Source organism: Lepidochelys kempii, chromosome 3 (genome assembly GCF_965140285.1).
Source record: "Lepidochelys kempii isolate rLepKem1 chromosome 3, rLepKem1.hap1, whole genome shotgun sequence".
In the NCBI taxonomy this organism is placed as follows: domain Eukaryota; kingdom Metazoa; phylum Chordata; order Testudines; family Cheloniidae; genus Lepidochelys; species Lepidochelys kempii.
Window position 1 is genome coordinate 211150711 of NC_136382.1, and position 23443 is coordinate 211174153.

The window sequence follows — 23443 nt, forward strand, 5'->3', positions numbered from 1 at the left end:
CGGCGCGCGGAGCTGACGCGGCGCAGGCGCATCGCGCGGCGATCGTGTGGCGGCGCGGCCGGAGTCGCGGAGCCGGGGCGGCCATGTCGGGCGCGGCAGGCGCGGCGGGCTCGGCCCGCAAGCGGCTGCTGAAGGAGGAGGACATGACCAAGGTGGAGTTCGAGACCAGCGAGGAGGTGGACGTGACCCCCACCTTCGACACCATGGGGCTGCGCGAGGACCTGCTGCGCGGCATCTACGCCTACGGTGCGGGCCGGGGCCTGGGGGGCCGGAGGGGCCGGGGCCTGGGGGGCCGGAGGGGCCGGGGCCTGGGGGGCCGGAGGGGCCGGGGCCGGGGGGGCCGGAGGGGCCGGGGCCGGAGGGGCCGGGGGGGCCGGGGCCTGGGGGGCCGGAGGGCCGGGGGGGCCGGGGCCGGAGGGGCCGGGGCCTGGGGGGCCGGGGGGGCCGGGGCCGGGGGGGCCGGGGCCTGGGGGGCCGGGGGGGCCGGGGCCGGAGGGGCCGGGGCCTGGGGGGCCGGAGGGGCCGGGGCCGGGGGGGGCCGGGGCCGGGCCGTGCGAGGCGCTCCCCCAGGGCCCCGCGGGCCTGGCTCTCCCTTGCCGGTCCCCGCTGTGGGGGAGGGGGGGTCCCCGGGGCTCCGCGCGCGTGGCCGCTGGCCGCGCTCCCGCCCTTCCGCGCGCTCCCGGCGGGCGCGGAGCCGTCGCGCAAAGTGGGGCCGAGCGTGGGCGCCGGGAGCGTGTCCGCGGCTCGGCGGCGCCTCTCCGGGCCGGTCCCCCGGCGGGCGCGGCGCGGCGCTGGCCGGCCGGCCCGGGCTCCGTGACAACGGGCGTGGTGCGGCCGGGGCCGGCTCCCCCTCGCGCGGGTTCGGCTCGCCGCCCGCCGGGCTGGCGTGAAGCCGCTTCCACCGGGCACGCGTCTGCTCGGCGCGGCGGGTCCCTGGGCTGAACGTTGCCCCTTCCCGTCAGCAGCCGCCGGGCGCGTGGCCCCCTCGCCGCTCGCGGGCAGCGCTGTAAGGTGCCTCTCTCTCAAACCCCATTGCAGGCTTTGAGAAACCGTCAGCTATTCAGCAGAGGGCGATCAAACAGATTATCAAAGGAAGGGACGTGATTGCACAGTAAGTGGAATGGCGCGCTGAAGGAGGAGAATGGAGGCGCTTTGCTTTTAAAAAGGTGGTTAGCGACTTAGCTCATCTTTCCAAGGGCCTCCGAGTTTTTTAAAATAATGGTATTAAACAAACCTTAAATGGTCAAGGTTTCAAGAATGAGCTATCACCAACAACTTCTTGTTGGCTGTGATTGCATGAAAGAAAATTCACCACCTACAACCTTAAAAAAATGCTGCACCCAAGCAGAGTTCAAAACCAGCATTGGGCTAGATGTGAGCGCAGCTGAAATGTCGTTCCCCCTCCCCCCCGTAATAGTTCACTGCTTCTCATTTTATCATCCTTCTGCTAAAAGGAAAGCAGTGCAAGAGATGCACGTGCTATCGCCTTGAGTACCTGTTGTCCCTACAATGACTGCTGCCATTTCTTGATAAGACAAGCGTTGGGGGAAAATAAGGGTTAGATTCTGCCAATGGATCTGCCCTGGTGTACTTGTGTCTGTACTGATCCATTTTCGGGATCTAGCCCTTATTTGTGATTGTGTGGTTTTCTGCAGACAGCGTGTTTTCAGATGTTAATGTGAGTGCCCACTAAACTACCTGGACCTTTTTTTTTTTTGCAGTCTTTATATAGAGTTATATTTTAGGATTATACATTTTCAGTGTGTAAAATATGGTGAATGCTCTATTGCTTATTTACTACATAATTAACATTTTGCTCATGGTTTGTCAGGCTGCATTAGGATGGTAACTGGAATTTAAACAGCATATAAAATCAATTTTTATTAATAAAATAAGCCCTTAGTACATGATGTATTGTGCCATATTTATAAAGCTTGACCTCAAATGTTAATTTCCCTCTCCCCCGATTCTCTTTTTATAGAAGAGCGGTCTTTAACTCAAAGTTTTTGCTAGAGGCTCTTGGATTCAGCAGTTTTTTATTTAAATGTTTTAAAAGATTATAAAAAGAAAAGGAGTCCTTGTGGCACCTTAGAGACTAATTTATTTGAGCATAAGCTTTCGTGGGTTACAGCTCAATTCATTGGATACAAGCTCACGAAAGCTTATGCTCAAATAAATTGGTTAGTCTCTAAGGTGCCACAAGGCCTCCTTTTCTTTTTGCAAATACAGACTAACACGGCTGTTACTCTGAAACCTAAAAGATTATAGTAAGCTTAGGTCTTAACATTTTACATTAAGTTCAGATTTTATTTTAAACAGTTTTTTTTTTTAAATCTTAATCATTTAAATAATTTAAAATTTTTAAAATTTTTGTTCACACTGCTGAAACTTGAGTGGTCTAATGTAGAACTTATTAAAGCACAGATCTGGCAAATGTTTATGTATTCATTTAAATGTGTATGCAAAAGTTTGCAGGATTGGGCCTAAGTAACATATCTAGCCCTGTCTACCATGGGAAATTGTGTACACTTGTCTACACTGATGAACTTTCCTAAAACTTCAAACAAGTTTACTGGTTTTAAAATCTGATGAGATGTTTTTGTAGCTGAAACCTTGGTTTTACCTAATATGCCAGTGCTAGCCCATATTGGTTATGAGCTAGCATCGTGAAAGTCAATCTCAGGATTCAAGTTCTTGCCTGTAATAGGCTCTCTGGCTGACCCTCATTGTCAATCGTGAGTCACTTCCATAGCTTTGACAGAACCCTATCTAAGCAGCCCCTAAGCAGGGTTGACAACAGCTTGGGAGCTCATGTAGAAAGGCTATACTATTTACTACACCCATTACAGAAAGCATGCTACAATTCTATAACAAGTGTTGTGTGGTGTGACCTCCTGTAGATAAGCTCCCAAGTTGTGTTCATCTGTATCTGAGTAACAGTCTAGCTGGGCCTTCTGGTAGACCTCTATTGTCAGCCATGTCTATCTAGTGGCTGAAGATGACATTCCAAAAGGAGAGAGAATTGGGCTTGTGCCGGATGTTTGCTCCTTTGTCAGGGGAGAGTGTCGAAGGGTTTTATAAAATCTGCTGCTGCTTGTTTTCATTTAGAAATCTGGGATTTTTTTCTGCCATAAAAGACTTAGCCCTATCTACACTAGGAAACCATCTGAAAATCTTCCACTGTTGCTTGCAGTGGTTCTTCCATGGAGTAAGCAACAGTGGGAGCCCTGGGATTGGCTGCCAGTGTTTTTAAACACTATCCTAGAACCCTGTTCAGAGCAGGCTGAATCAACTTGTTAAAACAGTGGCAGGTTCTTAGCATTGCTAATGTCAGTGGACCTGAACCGTTAACCAGTGGTGGGACATTTCTCTGTTGTCCCAAACTAGTGCCTGGGATAGCTGGAACTAGGGAAATAGCGACATTGCAAGTGTAGAGGGTGGAAGTGGAGCAGTGTAGAGATTTTTAGTCATGGGTTAACACCTGTTTGACTTCAGTGACTATTTGAATACAGGGGTTGGATAAAGATCTAGCACTACACCTTTAGGCTATGTCTACTCTACAGTCGGTTGGCATAACTTATGTCACTCAGGGGTGTGAATAAGCTGCCCCCGAGCAACTGTTACATCGACGTAAGCATTCGTGTGCCCAGCGCTACATCGGAGGGAGAGCTTTTCCCACCAACATAGCTTCTGCTGTTCGTGGAGGTGATCGAAGTAGAGTGTCTTCACCAGACGCACTGCAGCAGTACAGCTGCGCATGTAGACATGCGCTCAGTTGAGATGTGAGCTCCCAGTAAACATACTCTAAGACTCTCAGGAAAGTCGTCTAGCTAAGCCGGAGAAGCAGACTTGATATTCTTGGAGAGATCTAAGGTAAAATACAAGCAGAAAACACCTTTACCAACCCCTCTCCCTGCTTCTTTATGACCTGTTTTTCAAAGAAGCAAAATCATTCCCGAGTCGTCATCACAGGCGAATAGTCTCTTAGTTTGGAGACTGGGGGTTCCAGAGCTGGGGATTTACTAGTGTCAAACAAGGTTTTTTCATTATGCAAATGACAACTGTTAGCTAAAATTTTGTAAGGTACATTGTTAAAAATTAACATTGTTAATTGTAAAATTGACTATTAAAGGATGAGCAGAAAAGTTAACTATTTTGTTTTGGGGAATGTTAAAATTAGCTGGGTGTGTTCTCCAGAAATAGATTCTTAAATGCTTTATCTTTTCAGGTCACAATCTGGAACAGGCAAAACAGCAACATTTTGCATCTCTGTTCTACAGTGTTTAGATATTCAGGTAACTTTCAGCACTTAAATAGACTACATTTTACAATTTTAAAATAAACTTTTTAAATAGATTTAATAATTTATATGCATTTATTGTTAAGATTACAACTGGATGAGTGAAGCTTTAAACTGAAATCTTCTAACCATAGGCAATAGAATTTGTCAAATTTAATTTAGTCAGATTTTGGCTTAAATCCACTTCTGCAGAAATTTAACTCTTGAGGTCTACTTGGCTGTATTCCTATATTTTAATAGGCGTCACTGGAAGACAGACGTGGCCATCTTCTTTCCACCTTTCCCATGCAAGCAACCCATGAATTCATTGGATCCACTCATGTGACTTAGAGAATTGTGGCCTAAGGAGGTTCTTTAAGGGAAAAATACTGAAATTTCATCACAATAAAGCTGATTTTTCATTATCAGCCCCGCCTTCCCCAAATGCTCACATTTACATTCTGTAAATACTGAAGTAAACGATCAAGCAATTATAAAGAGACCAATAGTCCCTTTACAGTCTGGCTTCATTTATGAGTCTGATTCTTCCTTTCGCAGCTCCCTGCAGTCTAGTAACTTTAAAATAAATTCACATTTTCCAAATGCTAAATTTAATTTTATGGGATGTTTACTTAAAATTTTCAGTGTTCCCAGTGGAAGAGATTTAAATTTTCATCTCTTTGATTTTTGACTAGTAAAATTATACCTGAGAAAATCATCTGATAAATTGTTTCCATCTTTCATGGGAAGTCCACTCACCGCTGGTGGCACCTCCTCCAGGTGTTGCGCCCTCCTGTAGCGGTGTCTCTCCCATTGTCCTCTTGCCCCAGGAACCGCAGCCTCCTCTCTGCAACTTCACCGTTTGGCCAGGTCACTATCTTTGTTTCCTCGTGCTGGGGTAGCAAAGTCTCTCTTGACAAATGGGCTCAGGCAGTCTTCCTGGCCAGCTGGTGCCACTTCCTCAGCAGCTGGTAGGGGAATCTGGGGCAGCCCTCTCATCAGCAGTGAAGGCTGTTCCTTGCTGCTTCCCCTCTCTGGGTTTGCCAGCCTCCCAACTCCCTCCCCGCAGGGAGCAGCTGTGAATTACCCATCTCCACAGATTGCAAACACTCCTCCCTCTTCTTAGGGAGTGACTGCAGCCTTTCCCAGCAGCCCCCACTGTCAGCTCTCTGGTTTATATAGGCTCTTCTGGTTCCTGCACAAGTGAGCTTCTTCTAATTAAGGCTTCTGTCTTAATTCCCCCCAGCTTGCAACCTCATAGATTAATTGGCCCCTCTGGCCTGCCTTTCAGGGCAGGTATTGGGAGGGCACACCATCATATTCATGTGCAAGCAACATTCATAATTAGTAGTTTTCAGAAAGTAGGACTGAGTGTCTGGTTGTAGCTAGCATAATGAAAAACAAGCCCGTGGAGTGAAACATGCTGCTGGATGATACTGTTGAATGTGATTTATGCAGGGAGGTATTCTCGTGTGAGTGGGTTCGAGCAGGAGCAACTTCCCAGATGCGTTGATTGACCCTTACGCATTTTGTACTAGCATCTATGCTGAATCCTTCTTGGTTTCTGTCATTTCCAAGCCCTTTGGGATCCACTGCCCCTGTTATGTTTGGGTGATATTGGACTTGTTTAATTTGTCTATTGTTTCATTCAGGTTCGTGAAACCCAGGCATTGATCTTAGCACCAACAAGAGAGTTGGCAGTACAGATTCAAAAGGTAAGAACATTTGAAGCAGCCAAACTTTTGAACACATTCTTCATGCCTGTAAGCTCTTTCCAGTGTTTTACAGATGTTGGTAAGTTCCAAGTGTTACTAGAACAGTTGGGGACTTTTTAGAATTTTGTCAATTTGCAGTGATTATTTTCCTCCAGAGAAAATGAAGTGGTGGCACATATACTTGTTACTGTATCTAATACTGTATTAAGTATAGTAACAAATTGATAATACTACTGGTTTACTGATATTCCATAGGAATAACTCTTGATTAGCCCAAAAGTACATATTTTGTTGCTTGCTGAGGTACTGTTGGCGCTCTTAATGTTAGACTCTCTGACTGTACCGTGTTGGTTGTTCCTCTTCTTATCATGCTCACATGGTACAACAGTTAACTTTTTGGCATTGTAGTGATCCTTCTGTAAACACAGCTGTGATGTGTGCAGATCTCTTGACGGTGTTGTGAAGCTGAATTTATTCATCTTTTCTGTCCAGTCTGGGTGGGAGATTGCGGGTTTAGAAGATGTCCAGTGGAGTGGGTTGAAACCTTTGCCTTGATGCTGTAGCTTTTTATCCTGGATTTTTGGAATGTGGCACCATAGCATTTTCTCTTTGTTGGAACTTCAAAAAATCCCACGGTGTGTCCTGTGATTGAGAAACTCATACATAGCTAGAAATGCCATAATCAGATAAAGTGTTGCCTTATTGATACAGATTGCAATTCCTCTGTTTAAATTCAGCTGCAAATTTTCAGACACTTGTGATTTGACCTACCAACTCTAATTTAAATGTTGAGGGAATTAGATTAATCATGGAGATACTATGTTCCTGCCCATGGTCCTGAAACTCCCTTATCAGTGCGGGAGGTTTGTGTCTGTGCTGCTATTTCTGCATACAAAGTGTCACTGGAAGACCGACATGGCCATCTTCTTTCCACCTTTCCCATGAAAGCAACCCATGAATTCACTGGATCCACTTATATGACTTAGAGGATTGTGTCTCCAAAGATGCCTAAAGACATGACAGCAGTCCTCCCTTTCCCACTCTTGCTTTACAGAGAAAGCACAGGAATAACACTACAGGCTGGAGCAGGGGGCAGAAAGGTGTGTGATGTGGAAAGATCTGCATATAAATAGCAGGGTGCTGCAAACAGGGAGGGATCTGTCTAGGGATCTCATTGCAAATAGTTTAAGTGGTGCTATTGTAAACTGTCTAAATATTTCTTCTATGCTGATGTGACACAGGGCCTTCTTGCTCTTGGTGACTACATGAATGTACAGTGTCATGCCTGTATTGGAGGCACAAATGTTGGTGAAGATATCCGGAAATTGGATTACGGACAACATGTCGTTGCTGGCACACCAGGCCGTGTGTTCGGTAAGGAGGTCACTGGCTAGCTATGCCATATCTGGCTTAATACCTAAGATACACATAATTATTCAGGATAAATTTTGTATACTTCATGTTTAAGGGATTGTTCTGCTCCTGCGAATGTAAGTGGTATGAAAACTCCATTTAAAGGGACACTGTAAACCTAAACACCCTAACTTTTACCAACCATTAATAGTAACTTCTAAGATCACTCCTGCGGAAAGAATTGGAGAGAGAGATCATTTTGTAGTTGTTTTCAGTTTATCATGTATAGTCAATTTCACTTCCCTGAATAATCGGTTTCCTGTTTGTGTGGTATTTGCACAGCAACAAGGCAGAGAATAATTTACGAGGAAAATGTTATTGCGTACCCCCAGAAATGGGTATGAGGCTCGGGGGAGGGATAGGAGCTGAAGCTACACAATTGTTTTTTAATTGACTAGATTAAAAATTGTCTGAATCCTTTTTGTGGTTTGTAAAAAGTTCTCAGCGATATATTTCCACTTGAAACTAGCTACCAATCCTCCCCTTTTGGCTAGCCCAGCATGCCAATGCAGCGTTGTTTTCTGGCTTCTCTATAATAACTTCGATTTTTACGGCTACTGAAAGGGGCCTGGATGACAGTATTGGAGACTCAGTTCCTTTAACAGTGCAGGCATGGCACGGCATGGGCAGCAGCAGTACAGGCTTCTCACACTGCCCTGCCAATGTACCTTAGTGCTGACTTATCTCCTGGGCTGAATAGCCCTCCTGTTCAGTCCTTGGACTCTCTAAGCCTGGCAACAAGTGTCAGTTCTGGTTGTATTTATAACGTATCGATATGTTTAGTTTGGAAAAGAGGAGATTAAGGGGTGGACATGGTAGCAGACTTGAAAGGCTACCATAAAAAAAATGAAGAAAAGCTGTTCTCTCTTGTCACAGGGGGCAGGACAAATGGCAGTGGGTTCAAACTTAAGCACTGCAGATTTAGATTAAATCTCAGGAAACGCTTCCTAACTGTAAGAACAGTGGAACAGACTGCCTAGGAGGTTGTGGAAGCTCCATCCCTGGAGGTTTTCAAAAGGAGGCTGGGTAGCCATTTGTCCTGGATGGTTTAGACACAACAAATCCTGCATCTTGGCAGGGGGTTAGACTAGATGACCCTGGCGGTCCCTCCTAACCCTGTGATTTTAACATGGAGCCAGTCTTCATATTCCACAAAATGGGAATTAGTTGGTAACTACCCTCCTGGTCTGGATTGACCCACATGGTAATAGTGAAAGGCTTCCATATCACGGGACCAGGGGCTATTCTGAGCCATCCAGAAATAGGAACGAAACCTGGATCCGTGTGATTGGTTTCTTGTGCAGCAGTTTCCAAAGGATATGCACATCTCTCTTTTCAGCTGAAGTCCCCCCGTATCCTGCTGTCTCACTGGTGTTATGCAAATGGCTGCAACTCACCTGTCCTATCTTCCTTGCCTCAGATAGCAAGTTGTGTCCTGGGGCTTGGAATTCTGAATTTTTCCCCCCGTCTTTGGTCCCTTAACTGGCATGTGAGGAGCCAACCCCGAATACAATATACTCTTGTTTATTCAAAACCCTATTATCCAGATTTCCACATTATCCAAATCCCGTCCTTGTCCCCAACACCCCGGCCTGCATACAACCCCCCCAGTTAGCCACTCTGCCTCCTGCTGGCATGCAGCCCTCCAGTGAAACCCCCTGCCACCCAGGTCCAAGTGCCTATTCGCACATCCCCACCTTCTCCCCCCTCGCCACCATCTTGCACCTCTGGGAGGGAGGGACAGCTTAGTGGAGAGGGAGGGATAGCTTAGTGGGTTGAGCATTGGCCTGCTAAACCCAGGGATATGAGTTCAATCCTTGAGGGGGGCCATTCTGTGTGACAGTTTTGTTTTTTTTTTGGGGCGGGGGGGAGGGATAGCTCAGTGGTTTGAGCATTGGCCTGCTAAACCCAGGGTTGTGATTCAATCCTTGAGGGGGCCATTTAGGGATCTGGGGCAAAAATTGGGGATTGGCCCCGCTTTGAGCAGGGGGTTGGACTAGGTGACCTCCTGAGGTCCCTTCCAACCCTGATATTCTGTGACTCTGCTGCAGAGTTGCTCTTCTCACCTGGTTAATGCCGTAGCTCTGGCCCTGGCAGATGCAGCACCGAAGTGCCCAGCTCCCTCATTGGCACAGCCTCTATGCTGCTCCTTGGGCAGCATGCAGGATCCAGTGCTGGGGCGCACACCAAACTGAGCAACCACAGAAGGAGCCCAGCTGCTAGGGAGTCTGCTGCTTTGCTGTTACTGCACATGTGTAGTGACAACAGTGAAATCTGTACCCTATCCATCTGTTTCCTCTGCAAGGGAGAGCCCTGGGAGGGTTGGGGTGAGAGGCTGTCCTTTCGATTATCTGAACTCCCAACTATCCAAATAGTGTGAGGGACACAGATTTTATTTGGATAAATTAAAGTATACTGTGTATGATTTCTGGGGCTTGCAAAGTGGTGTCAGGACTGCAAGCACCCTGGCCTTCCTAGGTTGCCACATGAATATGGGGCAATAATATGGAGAGAATCGCTGCCCCAGTGGAATGCATAGATCAGTAGAACTGTCTGATGGTGGCGGTCAGGGAGTGTTGCAAGTATCTGTGTAGCTGGAAACTTTCATGATACTGAACTGGAATCTTGCAGATATGATTCGTCGTCGAAGTTTAAGGACTCGTGCCATCAAAATGTTGGTTTTGGATGAAGCTGATGAGATGCTCAATAAAGGTAAGAAATACCCTCTGCACGCCTTTCTCCTTCCTCCACCTCATGCTCTAGTGTGCACAGCACTGGGAATCCTGTTACCAAAGGGCGTGTAATGTAGCTGCTTAGAACTTCAGTAGCCCTGTGGCTGTACTTGCTACACCTAATCTGATACAGCGAGAGATCCCTTAGGAAGAACGCACACCCCTGGAACTAGTAGTCAGCAAAGCCTCAAACAATCTCCATTTTCTGTGGGGTTCAGTGGTTTTGCAGCGTGGGGGATAAGATAGAGTTGAAGTTGTTTGGGTGACTTTAGCTGTGAATTCACTACTTTCTAATGTTTGTCTTTAAGTGTAACCTTAATTTTGAATTCCAGAGTCAGTGTAAGAACAAGGTTTTCACAGAAAACACAAACATTAACACTGCTGTGCTATTTGGTTTGCTTTGTCAGGTTTTAAAGAACAGATTTATGATGTGTACAGATACCTGCCCCCAGCTACTCAGGTGGTTCTAATCAGTGCTACCTTGCCTCATGAAATCCTGGAGATGACCAATAAATTCATGACTGACCCAATCCGCATCTTGGTTAAACGGTGAGTGATGCTCCCACGAGAAAAGCCGCTGTCGAGTTCCACCAGAAGTTGGGCTCTTGTCAGTCTCTGGAATTAGTCTTCCTCTGTAAGTGATTGATTGCTTCAGATACCTTCATTGTTGGACTAGAAAGGGACTGGTTAAGGCTGTAAACTTGGTTTAAAGAGCAAAGCCCATTCAGATGTTTCTTCTAGTTTGGTGCTGTTTGCCAAGCAGCTTGCAAACCTTCTGTGCTAAAACTTGGGATAGTTTTGTTCTGCAGCAAACATCTCTCCTTCATAGAACTCTGTAGCTTCCCTCCAGCCTGGCTGGTAGCTCCCTACTCTGCTCCCCAGACCACTTCTGCTGCTTTTTCATGGCCTTCTCCCATGCAGTGCCCTCCTAGAGATCCCTTCTTCACCTCCGCCCTGCCACCTCTTGCTCCTCCTATAGAGGTGACCCAGAAGATATTTTGATGCCTCCTCTCACATCTTATAATGTGTGAGGTAGGTCTAAAAAGTGTTGCACCTTGGAAATACCTGGAAAGCTCAATTTGGGCTTCCTGGGTTTTGCTGGAAGACTTTTGGGGGAGGTGAGGTCTGATATGTCTCAGCTTTCACATCATAACCAAAGGGGATGGGGTGTTTGGATCTTAAACAGATCTCTCTTGTCCCAAATTCCCATTATACATTGGAGTTCTATGTGTGGCAACAAAACCAGAGTTTTAAGCAGGATAAGTAATGGGTCCTTCCCCTTGCTTAGCCATCTCTCTTGTGATGTCATGATCGCATTAGATTTCCAAAAAGAAAAGGAAGACTTGTGGCACCTTAGAGACTAACACATTTATTTGAGCATTAGCTTTCGTGATGCATCCGATGAAGTGAGCTGTAGCTCACGAAAGCTTATGCTCAAATAAATGTGTTAGTCTCTGAGGTGCCACAAGTCCTCCTTTTCTTTTTACGAATACAGACTAACATGGCTGCTACTCTGAAACCTGTCATTAGATTTCCCGTCTTTCTGACAGAACTCCTAAGGTCAAAAGCAGCAGCATTGAAAATCTCACCTTTTGGGTCCTCTGTGTGTAGTGCACGCAGGGCACAAGCTCAGTTTTGTCATGCGGGTCACCTTTACGTCCATCCTCAAAGCACGCTTCCCAGAGAACACGTCTGAACCATTAACCATTACATGAACCATTCCCCAAATCCGCATAACCCTTAGGTTGTGCGCATCACTCCACATAAGTGGGTGCATGACCCTTAGCCTCCCCTGCATCACTGCTTCCTGTTGATTTAGGCCCCAATCCCACAAGTTGGTCAACACATGCAGACTCATTTAGCCCTTCACTGGGGTTCAGCACATGCACACAGCCCTCTCACATGGAACAGCTTGCAGTCAGAGCCTTAATGGAACTTCCAGGCAGGGTCTCCCTCTGTCTGCTTTTTAAAGCACCATGTGCATGTAGGACCTTGTGTAAATAAAATATCAGCAGTTCACAGTGTATGTGACAGTAGTATGAACTCTGTTCAGCGTGGTTGCAGGCTGAAATGTATTGGCTTACAGATTGCCCTGAAGTGTCTGTCTATTAAAAGACACGATGGCTTTTTTCTATCTGCAGTGATGAATTAACTCTGGAAGGAATCAAACAGTTTTTTGTGGCCGTGGAAAGGGAAGAGTGGAAGTTTGATACACTGTGCGATCTGTACGACACACTCACTATCACGCAGGCTGTCATCTTCTGTAACACCAAGAGGAAGGTATGGCAGCTACGAATCAGTGTTCATGTTTACTTCTTTAGTGGTAGCTGTGTTGTTCCCTGGCCTGTCAGAGTTATCAGAATCTAATAATGTGAGACTGAAGACTAGAGGCCAACTGTTAGCCTTGGGAACTGTTAATCTCTGCAGTTTCTCTTACTTTAAACTGCAGCCTTCTGCTCCTGGCGATTGACTTTTAATAACAAAAGCCTTGAGTGGATATGCCAAAGAAAATTCCACTCACGGGTTAGGATCCCTCTTCTAACAGCTTCTTTCCAGGTTGTTCCTAGTAGAAGTAGGGAGAATCTGCTGAGGGGTCTGGAGGATTTTCCACCACTAACCATTTTTTAAATCAAGACTGGACTAGAGCCAATCTTTTAAAAAACATCTAAACAGGAATTGTGGGGATGGTCTGTGGCCTGTGCTATGCAGGTCAGACTAGATGATCACAGTGGTCTCTTCTGGACTTACAATCTACTCTCTCTGTCATGCCTGCTGGCCCTTGGTTACAGTGATCAAGCCTCCTGGCTCAGGTGTGTTGGGTGGGATGAGCCCTGGGCAGTGAAGGCTGCTGAAAAGAGAGGAGGAGCATTGTCCTCCCTGCCCACCCAAACCTGGCCTGGGAAGTGTCAACTAATTTACCTGCAGCAGCCAGTTACAGTGGAATTGTAAATCATGTTGCTGTTGAACTACCTAGCCAGTCTTTTAACTAACCAACATGAACCGTGACTTGATATTGACTAAAGGCAGCATGTAATGGGCAGTAGAACCAATTGGAAGAGAGATTTTGTGCCCTGATTTGAGACTGTTCAGCTAGAAGCTTATGGAACTAGAATCAAATGGCACTGGGTGCCTGTTTGAGACATGCTAACCTGGTGCTGGGTTTCTAGTGAGCTAGTCACTAACCAGTTATGTGCTGTCATATTGCCATCCTGTCCACTAAGAAAATTGCAATCAGAGGTGGAGTTGCCTGTTTAGAACAATAAAATTGACTAGCAAGTAGAGATCCATAGTCCCCTTGGGACTATTAAAAACAAAACTGAACCCCGGGAGGAAATTCACTTAATCCATACATGGGGGTTGGGAGAGAAAAATACAACTTTTTCTATCACACAGGCAAGCCCACTGCTAGGTTTGGATCCCCCTCCTGATGTATAGGGACAGCTTGAGCTGTCACTCATGGATGTTTAGGAATAGTGGAGCTTGCTCTTTCTGGATCAGCTGTCTCTCTCCCTGGATGGTTTTAATGCCCAGGCAAGTATATTGAAGGGGATCCAGCTGTCCCCATGTGGAGTTAGTCCTGGCTGTTACTTATTAGCTAGTAGGAGTCTTGCAGGTGTTAGTTCAAATGCAGTGATCCACTGTTGCTAGGATCGAATTCACTGAACCTTGCATTGGGTCCGTGCTCCATAAATAACGGAAATGCTTCATGTTCCACAGGCAGGATGCTGACTGCTTTTTCCTCCTGAAAGTCTAATCTTCAGAAGCAGCCATGGAGATGTCTTGTAGCTCCCTCTAACATCTGTGCTTTTTCATGAAAGCTCCATAAGAGGGTGCTTCTTCAAGCATGGCTAGCAAACCCTTATTTCAGGAACAAAGAGCATGATAGTACATGGACAGAACTAACCCTCACTACCTGTTTGTGTGTGCAGGTAGACTGGCTAACGGAGAAGATGAGAGAAGCCAACTTCACGGTGTCCTCAATGCATGGTGATATGCCACAGAAGGAGAGGGAATCCATCATGAAGGAGTTCAGATCTGGGGCAAGGCAAGTGACTTAAATACTCTTCTGTGTATGGTGTTACAGCAAGAGACCAGGATTCCCCAGTGTCCTATGGAAGACTGGCTGAACTATGCCTTCAATATCTGTCCTTCTGCATCTCTGCCCTGAAAGCCCCCTTCACCTTTTCACCCTCATTTCTGGTGATTCTAGAATAAGCTATAAGATAAAAATATAAGTTCTGAGACTCTCACTGAGATCACTGGACTGCTCTTCCATAGCACCTCAGGGTGGGGGACCTCTGCATAGGCTGGGTGGAGAACTGTGATGTTAGAAGTAGAATGAGCTCATGGTATTTATTAAGAGTAGGTGGGAGCTGGAGAAAGCTGCAGAGATTGAGCTTCATTTCTCAGCATGTGGAAGGAGTTGCCTCTGACTGTGCCATACCAGGCAGCTGCTGTTGAATGTGATACTTGGTACTGGAGGTTTTTAGCCCCCATCTTCCCCGACCCTAAAAGCTCTAGTTTCTTGTGTATTCTGCTGAGTCCTCCCTGGAGGAAGCACATAGCTGGTTCCCCCTGTTGAAGAACTAGAAGAAGGAGCCTCCTGCTGAAGTGGCAGAACATGAAATGACTCATTCCATCTGCTGAATATCAAAATGAGCTTCTCACCAGCTGTCCTGTCATCAAGGGGCTGGCGTGAGCAGTTTGATTACAGTAGAACCCCTGTTTGATGAACTAATAGGGGATCGAGGAGTTTGCAAAATTGAATACCTCAATTGTAGTAGCTCCAGTGTGGAAGTTGCAGCAGGTGCACTGCATCACTTTGTCCTTCGAAGCACTGCAAAGCCATTTAGTGTCAAGGGGTGTCAACTTATCCATCAACATCACATTTGTTATGCCATGTGTATTTTGTCAGGAAAATGATTTGTATAACTGGTCAGTCATAAGATTCATGTTCGTAAAGTTGGAGTTTGACTGTAGCTCTTTGAAACAGTTTTCTTATTAACTAGTTTCCTAAAGCTGCTAAGTGACACTCAGCATGTCAGTGCACTGCAGGAAGAGGGTTGTCAATATCTCCCTAACTCATTTCACAACGCCCTTCCTGTGGGATATGAGTGTAATAACTCCGCTCTTCTCTCTTGGCAGCCGCGTGCTTATTTCTACAGATGTTTGGGCCAGGGGGTTGGACGTTCCTCAGGTGTCCCTGATCATTAACTACGACTTGCCCAACAACAGAGAACTGTATATACACAGGTACAGGAACGGCTACTTTTATTAAGTCTGATTGAACTATGACTACCCAGTCAACTAATCCTGGATCCTTTCCTTCAACAGAATTGGTAGATCAGGTCGGTATGGCCGAAAAGGTGTTGCCATCAACTTTGTAAAGAATGATGACATCCGTATCCTGCGTGATATTGAACAGTACTACTCTACCCAGATTGATGAGATGCCCATGAACGGTGAGTGTAGGGTGCATCCAAATATGACTCCTAGCTCAGCTGGGCAGAATGGCAGCTGCCTCCTAACCTAGTTGTAGATCACCATGTAAAATATTACAACAATCAAACAGGGAAATGTAAAATACTAAATTTTATTGTACTGAAGTTTTTGGCCATTTGTAAACTCAAATCCTGGTGGACTGGCAGGTGCTTGTATTCCACTGAAGAGGCTGAAGCAGTTATGTGCATTGGCTGCATTACTGTGTGCTGGAATCTGTAGCATGTTCAGCATATGCTTAACTTATGTTCTCTCTCTTAATTCAGTTGCTGATCTTATTTAAAGAAGCAAGACACCTTGAAGACCAGTAGACGGGGAGAGCTCCATTTTAGACTTACTTTACAAGGACTCAGTCTTATGTGGTATTTTTATTTAACCGTGAAATTTTTGAAGTTCCCTTGGAGGAACATTGCCCTTTTCTTGATGTAATCTGCAAATTAGGATTTGTGTAAATAATGTGTTCACTTCCATTCTAACTACTATTTTCAATTAAAATTTTACCATAAACTCTTCATCTGATCACTGTAAGTTGATAACTGGGTCCAAAGAGGGGTGTGTTACAGCTGGATGCAGCATTATGAAAGGGCAACAGCTGTCACGTACTGAGGCCCCTCGACAACATAATAGGCAAACCTCCCAGTCATGTTTGTTCCAGTTGTAACATTCCTGTAAGTTCTGGCTGGTTTGTGTAAGGAAAGAAAGCCACCATGAGGCTGAACTCTTCCACTCTTGGAAAGCAAATAGTACTAGTTATTAAGATAACTTCATGGTGGCTCACTGCACAAGCTGTTTACTTTTGTACCAGACCCAATGTGAGGACATCTGTCTCAGTGAGGTTAGGGTTATCTGAAGTGACATGTCAGTGGTGGTAGACTATGGAGTGCTCAACAGGAGCAAATGTAAGAGCAACATGACTGCTTGGGAGTTAGATTTTGAAGGGCAGAGGGTGTTAGGGGAATGTCTTGACCTAGACAACTAGGTTTCCTTGCAGTGTTTAGTCTGACAAACCTTATTCATGGGGTTATTGAAAGCAGCAGGGGCAAGTTGAAGTGGCAGGATGGAGCAAGAGAATGGGGGGCTTGTCAGCACTTAGTCTGACATTTACAGGAGTCCCTGCAAACCTGTAAGCCGAGCAAAAGCATGATTTATTTAAAAAAGTATATTAAAAGAATAGTCACAGAAACCCAACCTGGATAGCGTGAAGGTTAGTTCTATCAGTAACAAAAAATAAGGATTACAGTAGCTTCAGGGGGCTCTAGTTCTTTTACTGCACAGTTCCTCTGTTGATTCAGCTAAAAATAAATGTCTGGTAACTTTCAGGAGCTCCAATCTTCTAACATGAATGGGGCTGGAACATGGTAGGAGTTGCAGAATTGGCAGCCCCACACATCACAAGGCAGGGGTCCCTTATTAAAGACAAACTTTAAAAAATTACCTCCTTCCCTTGGTGAGGGGAGGAGCTGGTGAGCAGGTCAGAATTTACTATTGTCATCTCACTGCCCTGGCCAAACCTAGCCAGCAGCTGGCTCCCATGGTCTGGAAACAATTTCCATAGGGGGAAGGGCACTTCCTATTCAATGCACGGCACTTGATCACTACCATGAGCAGATTTTATGTTCTGTTAGGTGAAAGGCTGAACTCTAGCTCCAGTGTCAAGTTTGGGATTTCAGTTTCAAGTCTTATTTCCAGTACAGCTAATTTGTTGGAGTGAACTACTCTTTCAGAGCAGCAGTTATGTTAATATATATCTGCAAAAAGGAAAGGAGGACTTAGGGCACCTTTGAGCTTAACACATTTTAGGTGAGCGTAAGCTTTCATGAGCTGTAGGTCACAAAAACTTATGCTCAAATTTGTTAGTTGCTAAAAGTGCCACAAGTCGTCGTCCTCTTCTTTCAGAGCCAGCATCAAATGTGCAAAATAAGATAGGTGGTGACATGCAGGGAGGTCTGGCTGATTCAGCACAATGGTAGGTGGTTGTCAGTTGTAACATGCCAGTGGTGTCAGATATTGGACAGTCACTTCACCTGTGTTTCCTCATCTGTAAAATGAGTAATACTTACCCCCCTACTCCACAAGGGTCCTGTGAGGATTAGTGAGTGAACAGCTGGACAGTTCTTTAGAAAATAAAGTTCTAGAAAATGCTTAGTACTGTACTTTGTTGTGGGACAGTATCCTTTGCTCATTCAGGTTCTTGAGGGTACCCATCACTGCTATGAGCCTTGCTGGTGTAGCTGAGGCAGGAGGAGGGTCTCTGACACTGGTTCTACACTGCAGTCCTCCCCCAGCACAGTCTGGATCCACATCAGCAGTCAGGCTTGGTGTTTGAGAGAAGAAGGTAGCCTACTGAGCTGTTCTAAGCCTTTCAGAAAGGAATCCGTTTTAGTTTAGAAGTAATGATTTTTACAGCAGGACAACACACTTCACCCTCAGGAGGCTGTTTATAGAAGCATGGCAAGGTTTACTCCTTGGCCAGCTGGCTAAATCTAAATCAGCATCTTCTGAGAGAGTCTACAACTATCAGAAAAATCCCAGGTAGGGATTCCCTTGCTTTGCTCCCAACTTAAGAGGAAGAGGCATAGCTTGATGCAGACATCAGAGAAACAGGTGCAGTTCAGCACTTCTGATTCTCAGCCAGGGTCAGGGTGGTGGTTTGGATTCCAATTTAAACTGTCAGTGACAAACAGGTGCAAACACTCAATCCAAAAGGAATAGCAATACACTTTAGTGTAGTCTGCTGAAGAGGTTTCCTGCTCTCCTCTGTTGCTGGCAAGAGGTGTTTTGATAAGTTCAGTAGGAGCCTGGAAGCACGCACAATGCTGCAGAGCAAAGGGCAGCTACTGTCAGTTCTAGGCAAGGACAAGGGGGGGGCGGGGCTCAGCCAACCTTTTTCCACCACCAGTGTTCAGTCTTTAGAACATGCTTAGTGTCAGCCACACATTCAGAATCTATTTGTTCAGAGCCAATAAAGTATCTAAAATTAATGGAAGTTGCAGAATTAATGAGAGCTGAGGATGAATCAACTGTATTAAGGATAGAGATTGTAGCAGGAATCCACTTTATTTCACCTATAGTGCATGCCCACATTTATCCGTCTGTTGAGCTGATATTTGACTAGCTTTAGAAGCAGGTGATTTCAGGTGCTCAGCTTACTCCACATGAGCAGCAGGCACCAAAGAATGGGATTCACTGAAGCTGAGTAGGGAGCTGTGTAAGCCACTCCCTAGGAAGTGACAAGGAGGGGTGTGGCCTGCTCAGAGGTAGGGAGACACTTAACTTTGTTTGGGAGGCAGTCGCACTGCCACTGCTGAAGTTAGGTACCTCAAACAGGCCAGCCCTTTTGAATGGAGAAGGGGGTAGAGACACCTACCCACAGCAAAGTGGTTAGGAGGTGCACCTGGGATGTGGAAAACCTGGATTGAAGACCCTGCTCCAAATCAGGCAGAGCTAGGATCTGAAAACAGGGCTTCCAGATCCCATGTAATTGTGCTAATCCCTGGGCTGTTGGACAGTGACACTAAATAGAGCCCTTCAGCTCTGTGCAAGAGGGTAACACTGCCCAACAGTGCAGTACTGGCCTGACAGCACCCCCGTAGAGGGGGCAAGGTGCTCTGCTACTTAGAAACAGAAGACAGATGTATTTTAGAAATTATTTTTAAGCTTCAGTTTTAAAGCCTTTACAAGATTTAAGCAGCTGAGATTTTGGTGTAATCATGACAACTGGAGCTTTAAGAAAGTTTAAAAAAATCACAAAAATTGTCAATGCTGAAGAGGCCACTTCAAGCACCTGCTAGATCCTTGGCTCCACAACATGGGTTGAGAGATGGACATTGGTTTAGAATTTGAGTCAGAACATCACAAACAGTTTTTCTTGAGTGTTAGAGCAGCACTCATGTTATAAGTCAGCCAGACTCCTGGCTTCAGCAGTAGCTTTTTCTTCTTGTTGCCATGAAAAGGGAGATGAAAGTTGAAGGCCTGTACATACAGCTGGCATGAATGCTCCATTCTACTCTTGCACAACAGTCTTGGATACAAGCAGCCACCTACAAAAGGGCTTCCAGCTGAAGGGAAGGGAGCTTCAGTGTTAAAACACAGTTTCAGGTGAAATGCTTATGGTAGCCTGTAACAAGCCAGTTGACAGGCATAGAATTCCTCTTGAAGAAACCTGGATGAAAGACAGGTATTGGTACAGAGATGGAAAGCAGTTCAGGAATACTGAAATAAACTGAAGTTTAACTTACTCAGTGGGTTTAAGACAAAAGTTTTCTGAAACAAAGTAGACCGTGCAGAAGTCAAACTATATACTGTAGAAGGCATGTCAAATCTTCCACTTTAGAGCCAGAATTGGGAACCCAAGAAGTGTTGCCTGCAGTCATTTGATTGTATTTTAGGATCCCATCAGGCTAACATTTGTGTATAGGTTTCTAGCAAGACATCCAAGGAGCAGATGGTTTTGGGACAATTCTTCTACAAGTGACACACATCCTTCCACCACAACTTGATGGCCAGCACTGCCAGGAGTGTTAGAAAGGCTGCACCTTCAGGGGCTGTGAAGTGAGGTCGACAATCCTTCAGAAAGAAGGGAGTGCTTCTTGTCAGCAAGTTAAAGTAGTATGGGCTGGATGAATGCACTCTAAGGTGGGTAGAAAGTTGGCTAGATTGTCGGGCTCAACGGGTAGTGATCAATGGCTCCATATCTAGTTGGCAGCCGGTGTCAAGTGGAGTGCCCCAGGGGTCAGTCCTGGGGCCGGTTTTGTTCAATATCTTCATAAATGATCTGGAGGATGGTGTGGATTGCACTCTCAGCAAATTTGCGGATGATACTAAACTGGGAGGAGTGGTAGATACGCTGGAGGGCAGGATAGGATACAGAGGGACCTAGACAAATTGGAGGATTGGGCCAAAAGAAATCAGATGAGGTTCAATAAGGATAAGTGCAGGGTCCTGCACTTAGGACGGAAGAATCCAATGCACTGCTACAGACTAGGGACCGAATGGCTAGGCAGCAGTTCTGCGGAAAAGGACCTAGGGGTGAGAGTGGACGAGAAGCTGGATATGAGTCAGCAGTGTGCCCTTGTTGCCAAGAAGGCCAATGGCATTTTGGGATGTATAAGTAGGGGCATAGCGAGCAGATGGAGGGACGTGATCGTCCCCCTCTATTCAACTTTGGTGAGGCCTCATCTGGAGTACTGTGTCCAGTTTTGGGCCCCACACTACAAGAAGGATGTGGATAAATTGGAGAGAGTCCAGCGAAGGGCAACAAAAATTATTAGGGGTCTGGAACACGTGAGTTATATGAGGAGAGGCTGAGGGAACTGGGATTGTTTAGTCTGCAGAAGAGAAGAATGAGGGGGGATTTGATAGCTGCTTTCAACTACCTGAGAGGTGGTTCCAGAGAGGATGCTTCTAGACTATTCTCAGTGGTAGAAGAGGACAGGACAAGGAGTACTGGTCTCAAGTTGCAGTGGGGGAGGTTTAGGTTGGATATTAGGAAAAAAATTTTCACTAGGAGGGTGGTGAAACACTGGAATGCGTTACCTAGGGAGGTGGTAGAATCTCCTTCCTTAGAAGTTTTTAAGGTCAGGCTTGACAAAGCCCTGGCTGGGATGATTTAATTGGGGATTGGTCCTGCTTTGAGCAGGGGGTTGGACTAGATGACCTCCTGAGGTCCCTTCCAACCCTGATACTCTATGATGGAGTAAATTGGCACCATTGTGAAGGCATTGTAGAATTCTCATTTATCTTTGTTGTAATTTACTAGATTGTCCAACACCAACCAAAAAACCTTCAAAAGTTCTATTTGCTGTACTTTAAACTGCATCCAATCTTGTTAAATTTTGAAGAAACCACATAACCCAATATACATGCCTGTTTTAGAGTTTTTGTAGCTTGAAGGGTTGTCTCTTTCACCAACAAAAGTTGGTCCAATAAAAGATATTACCTCACATACCTTGTCTCAGTTAAACAAAGACTTTCTCCAGGCTCAAAACACCTGCTACTCCAGAAAAAAAAATAGACAAGCTACATTGATGTTCCAGGTGTTTCCCTATCTGAATTTATTGCCTATTGCATGAAACAATCATGGCAGAATTCCCTTATGCCTAGTGCATGTTATTTTTAGACTTCACTTGATTCCTTGATTTGTCTGAAAAAAAATTCTAGGAGCTTTAACCAATCAGTTTCATGCTTTTGCTACTAGGTAAGTAACTAGGGACGCAAAACAATCCACTGCGCAACTGATCATTTTCAGGTGAAACTGAAATAGTTAAGATGCTATTTAGTTACCCTTCTTAAGTTGTCTTATATATATTTGAAAACATTTTCGTTCATATCAGCTTAATACATATGGAACTGAAGGTCACAATCCATAACAAAACCAAGTTTCTGAAAAATACAATCAATGAAGTTTGGAAACTGACATGCAACTCAACAAGTGACCTAGTGTGCTTTGTGGGGTATTAATTAGGATGAGATCTTATACCACCACCACTTTTGTGTGTGTTTTTTTTAAAAAAAAAACACAAGACTTGCTAGACAAAGTGTTCTCTTTCAAAGACAGACATTCCAGCATGAAAGGGGACCAATATACTTTCAGGTTCATCTTCATTAAAAGCTGGAGCATATATTTGTGCTAAGTACAGCATGCAATTCTTGTTGTATCTTTTCAGATTAAATAGCTGGCATGATTTATGGAGTGAGTACATGTAAACACCATTTCTTAAAGAAGAAAGAGGAGTTTCATTTAATATATACACAACTTATTTTAATCATGTACTGAAAATAAATTACAGGAAATAACTTTAAAATGCAACAGAGGACAATAAGTTTCACAACCAACATTCCCATTGATTTCCCGGGGTGAGAGATCGCAGTGCTCAAGGCAGGTAAATATCACAACTATATCAAAAACGTCGAACTGTTGATGCATTCACACGTTTACATGAGCCACAAGCATTCCATCACAGGGACTGTACTTAGCCTACCGAAGAACCAGGTTTTGCCATAAACTACAAAACTTTGATACAAAATTGTATTTATATATTTATATTTCATGTACACGCCCTATCTGACTTCTTAAAAATAAAAACTCAACACGCTGTACAAACCACCCTCACTCACTGCTTCCTAGCTGTAGGCAACTTTTTTTGGATGGAATTGCCCTCCAGGAACGTCAATGGTGTATTATTATACGCACGAAGGCTAAACTGCAGAAAAAGACAGCTCAGTTTCCTGATGTGCCTCTCCGACAAAGTGTGTGAATCAAAAAGGCAAGACAAATGTACACTTGGAATCACTTCCTTAGTTACAATAGTTAGTTCTAATGTCATTTTTTGTAAGGAACCAACATGCATTCGGATAACACTGGTGTAAAAAGCAGTCAAGCAAGATCCTCTTTATACAGTGGCTCAATAATGGCTTCACTGACGTTTCAATTTGACTCTTGATACAGTGATTTTATAAATCCTCCAGAAGTTAAAAGTTCCAATGGGATACTGGGGGGCTAAACACACTGTTACATGATTTCCTTGTACACATTTGACAATTACTTCCCTGAAATATCCTTGTAGAGAGGATACGTTTCCATTGCACGCCAGACTGCACCATCTCAGGAAAGGCGGAACGTCACTCACCCTGGGACACGTGCACAACACACTAAAACTGCATGTAGAGTCCCCGCACTTACCAGTCTCCATGGCACTGGTCTGTCTTAGAAGCAGATTAAAGAGAATGCTTAATGTTGACAAACTTATTTTTCACACTTGATGGCACCAATCAGTGAAGCCAGTCACACTAAACTACTTCTATAG

At 45.2% G+C, this 23443-nt stretch overlaps 1 protein-coding gene across 1 annotated transcript; it reads left to right on the plus strand.

Moving 5' to 3' along the window:
- EIF4A3 (eukaryotic translation initiation factor 4A3) lies at positions 1–16150 on the plus strand. The gene is made up of 12 exons (XM_073339969.1): positions 1–246; positions 1039–1111; positions 4229–4295; positions 5932–5994; positions 7236–7368; positions 10039–10119; positions 10547–10688; positions 12281–12419; positions 14069–14184; positions 15285–15392; positions 15474–15601; positions 15905–16150. Exons 1-12 carry the CDS (start codon positions 84–86, stop codon positions 15919–15921), a joined length of 1230 nt encoding a protein of 409 aa, XP_073196070.1. The 5' UTR covers positions 1–83; the 3' UTR covers positions 15922–16150.
- Positions 16151–23443: the final 7293 nt, after the last annotated feature.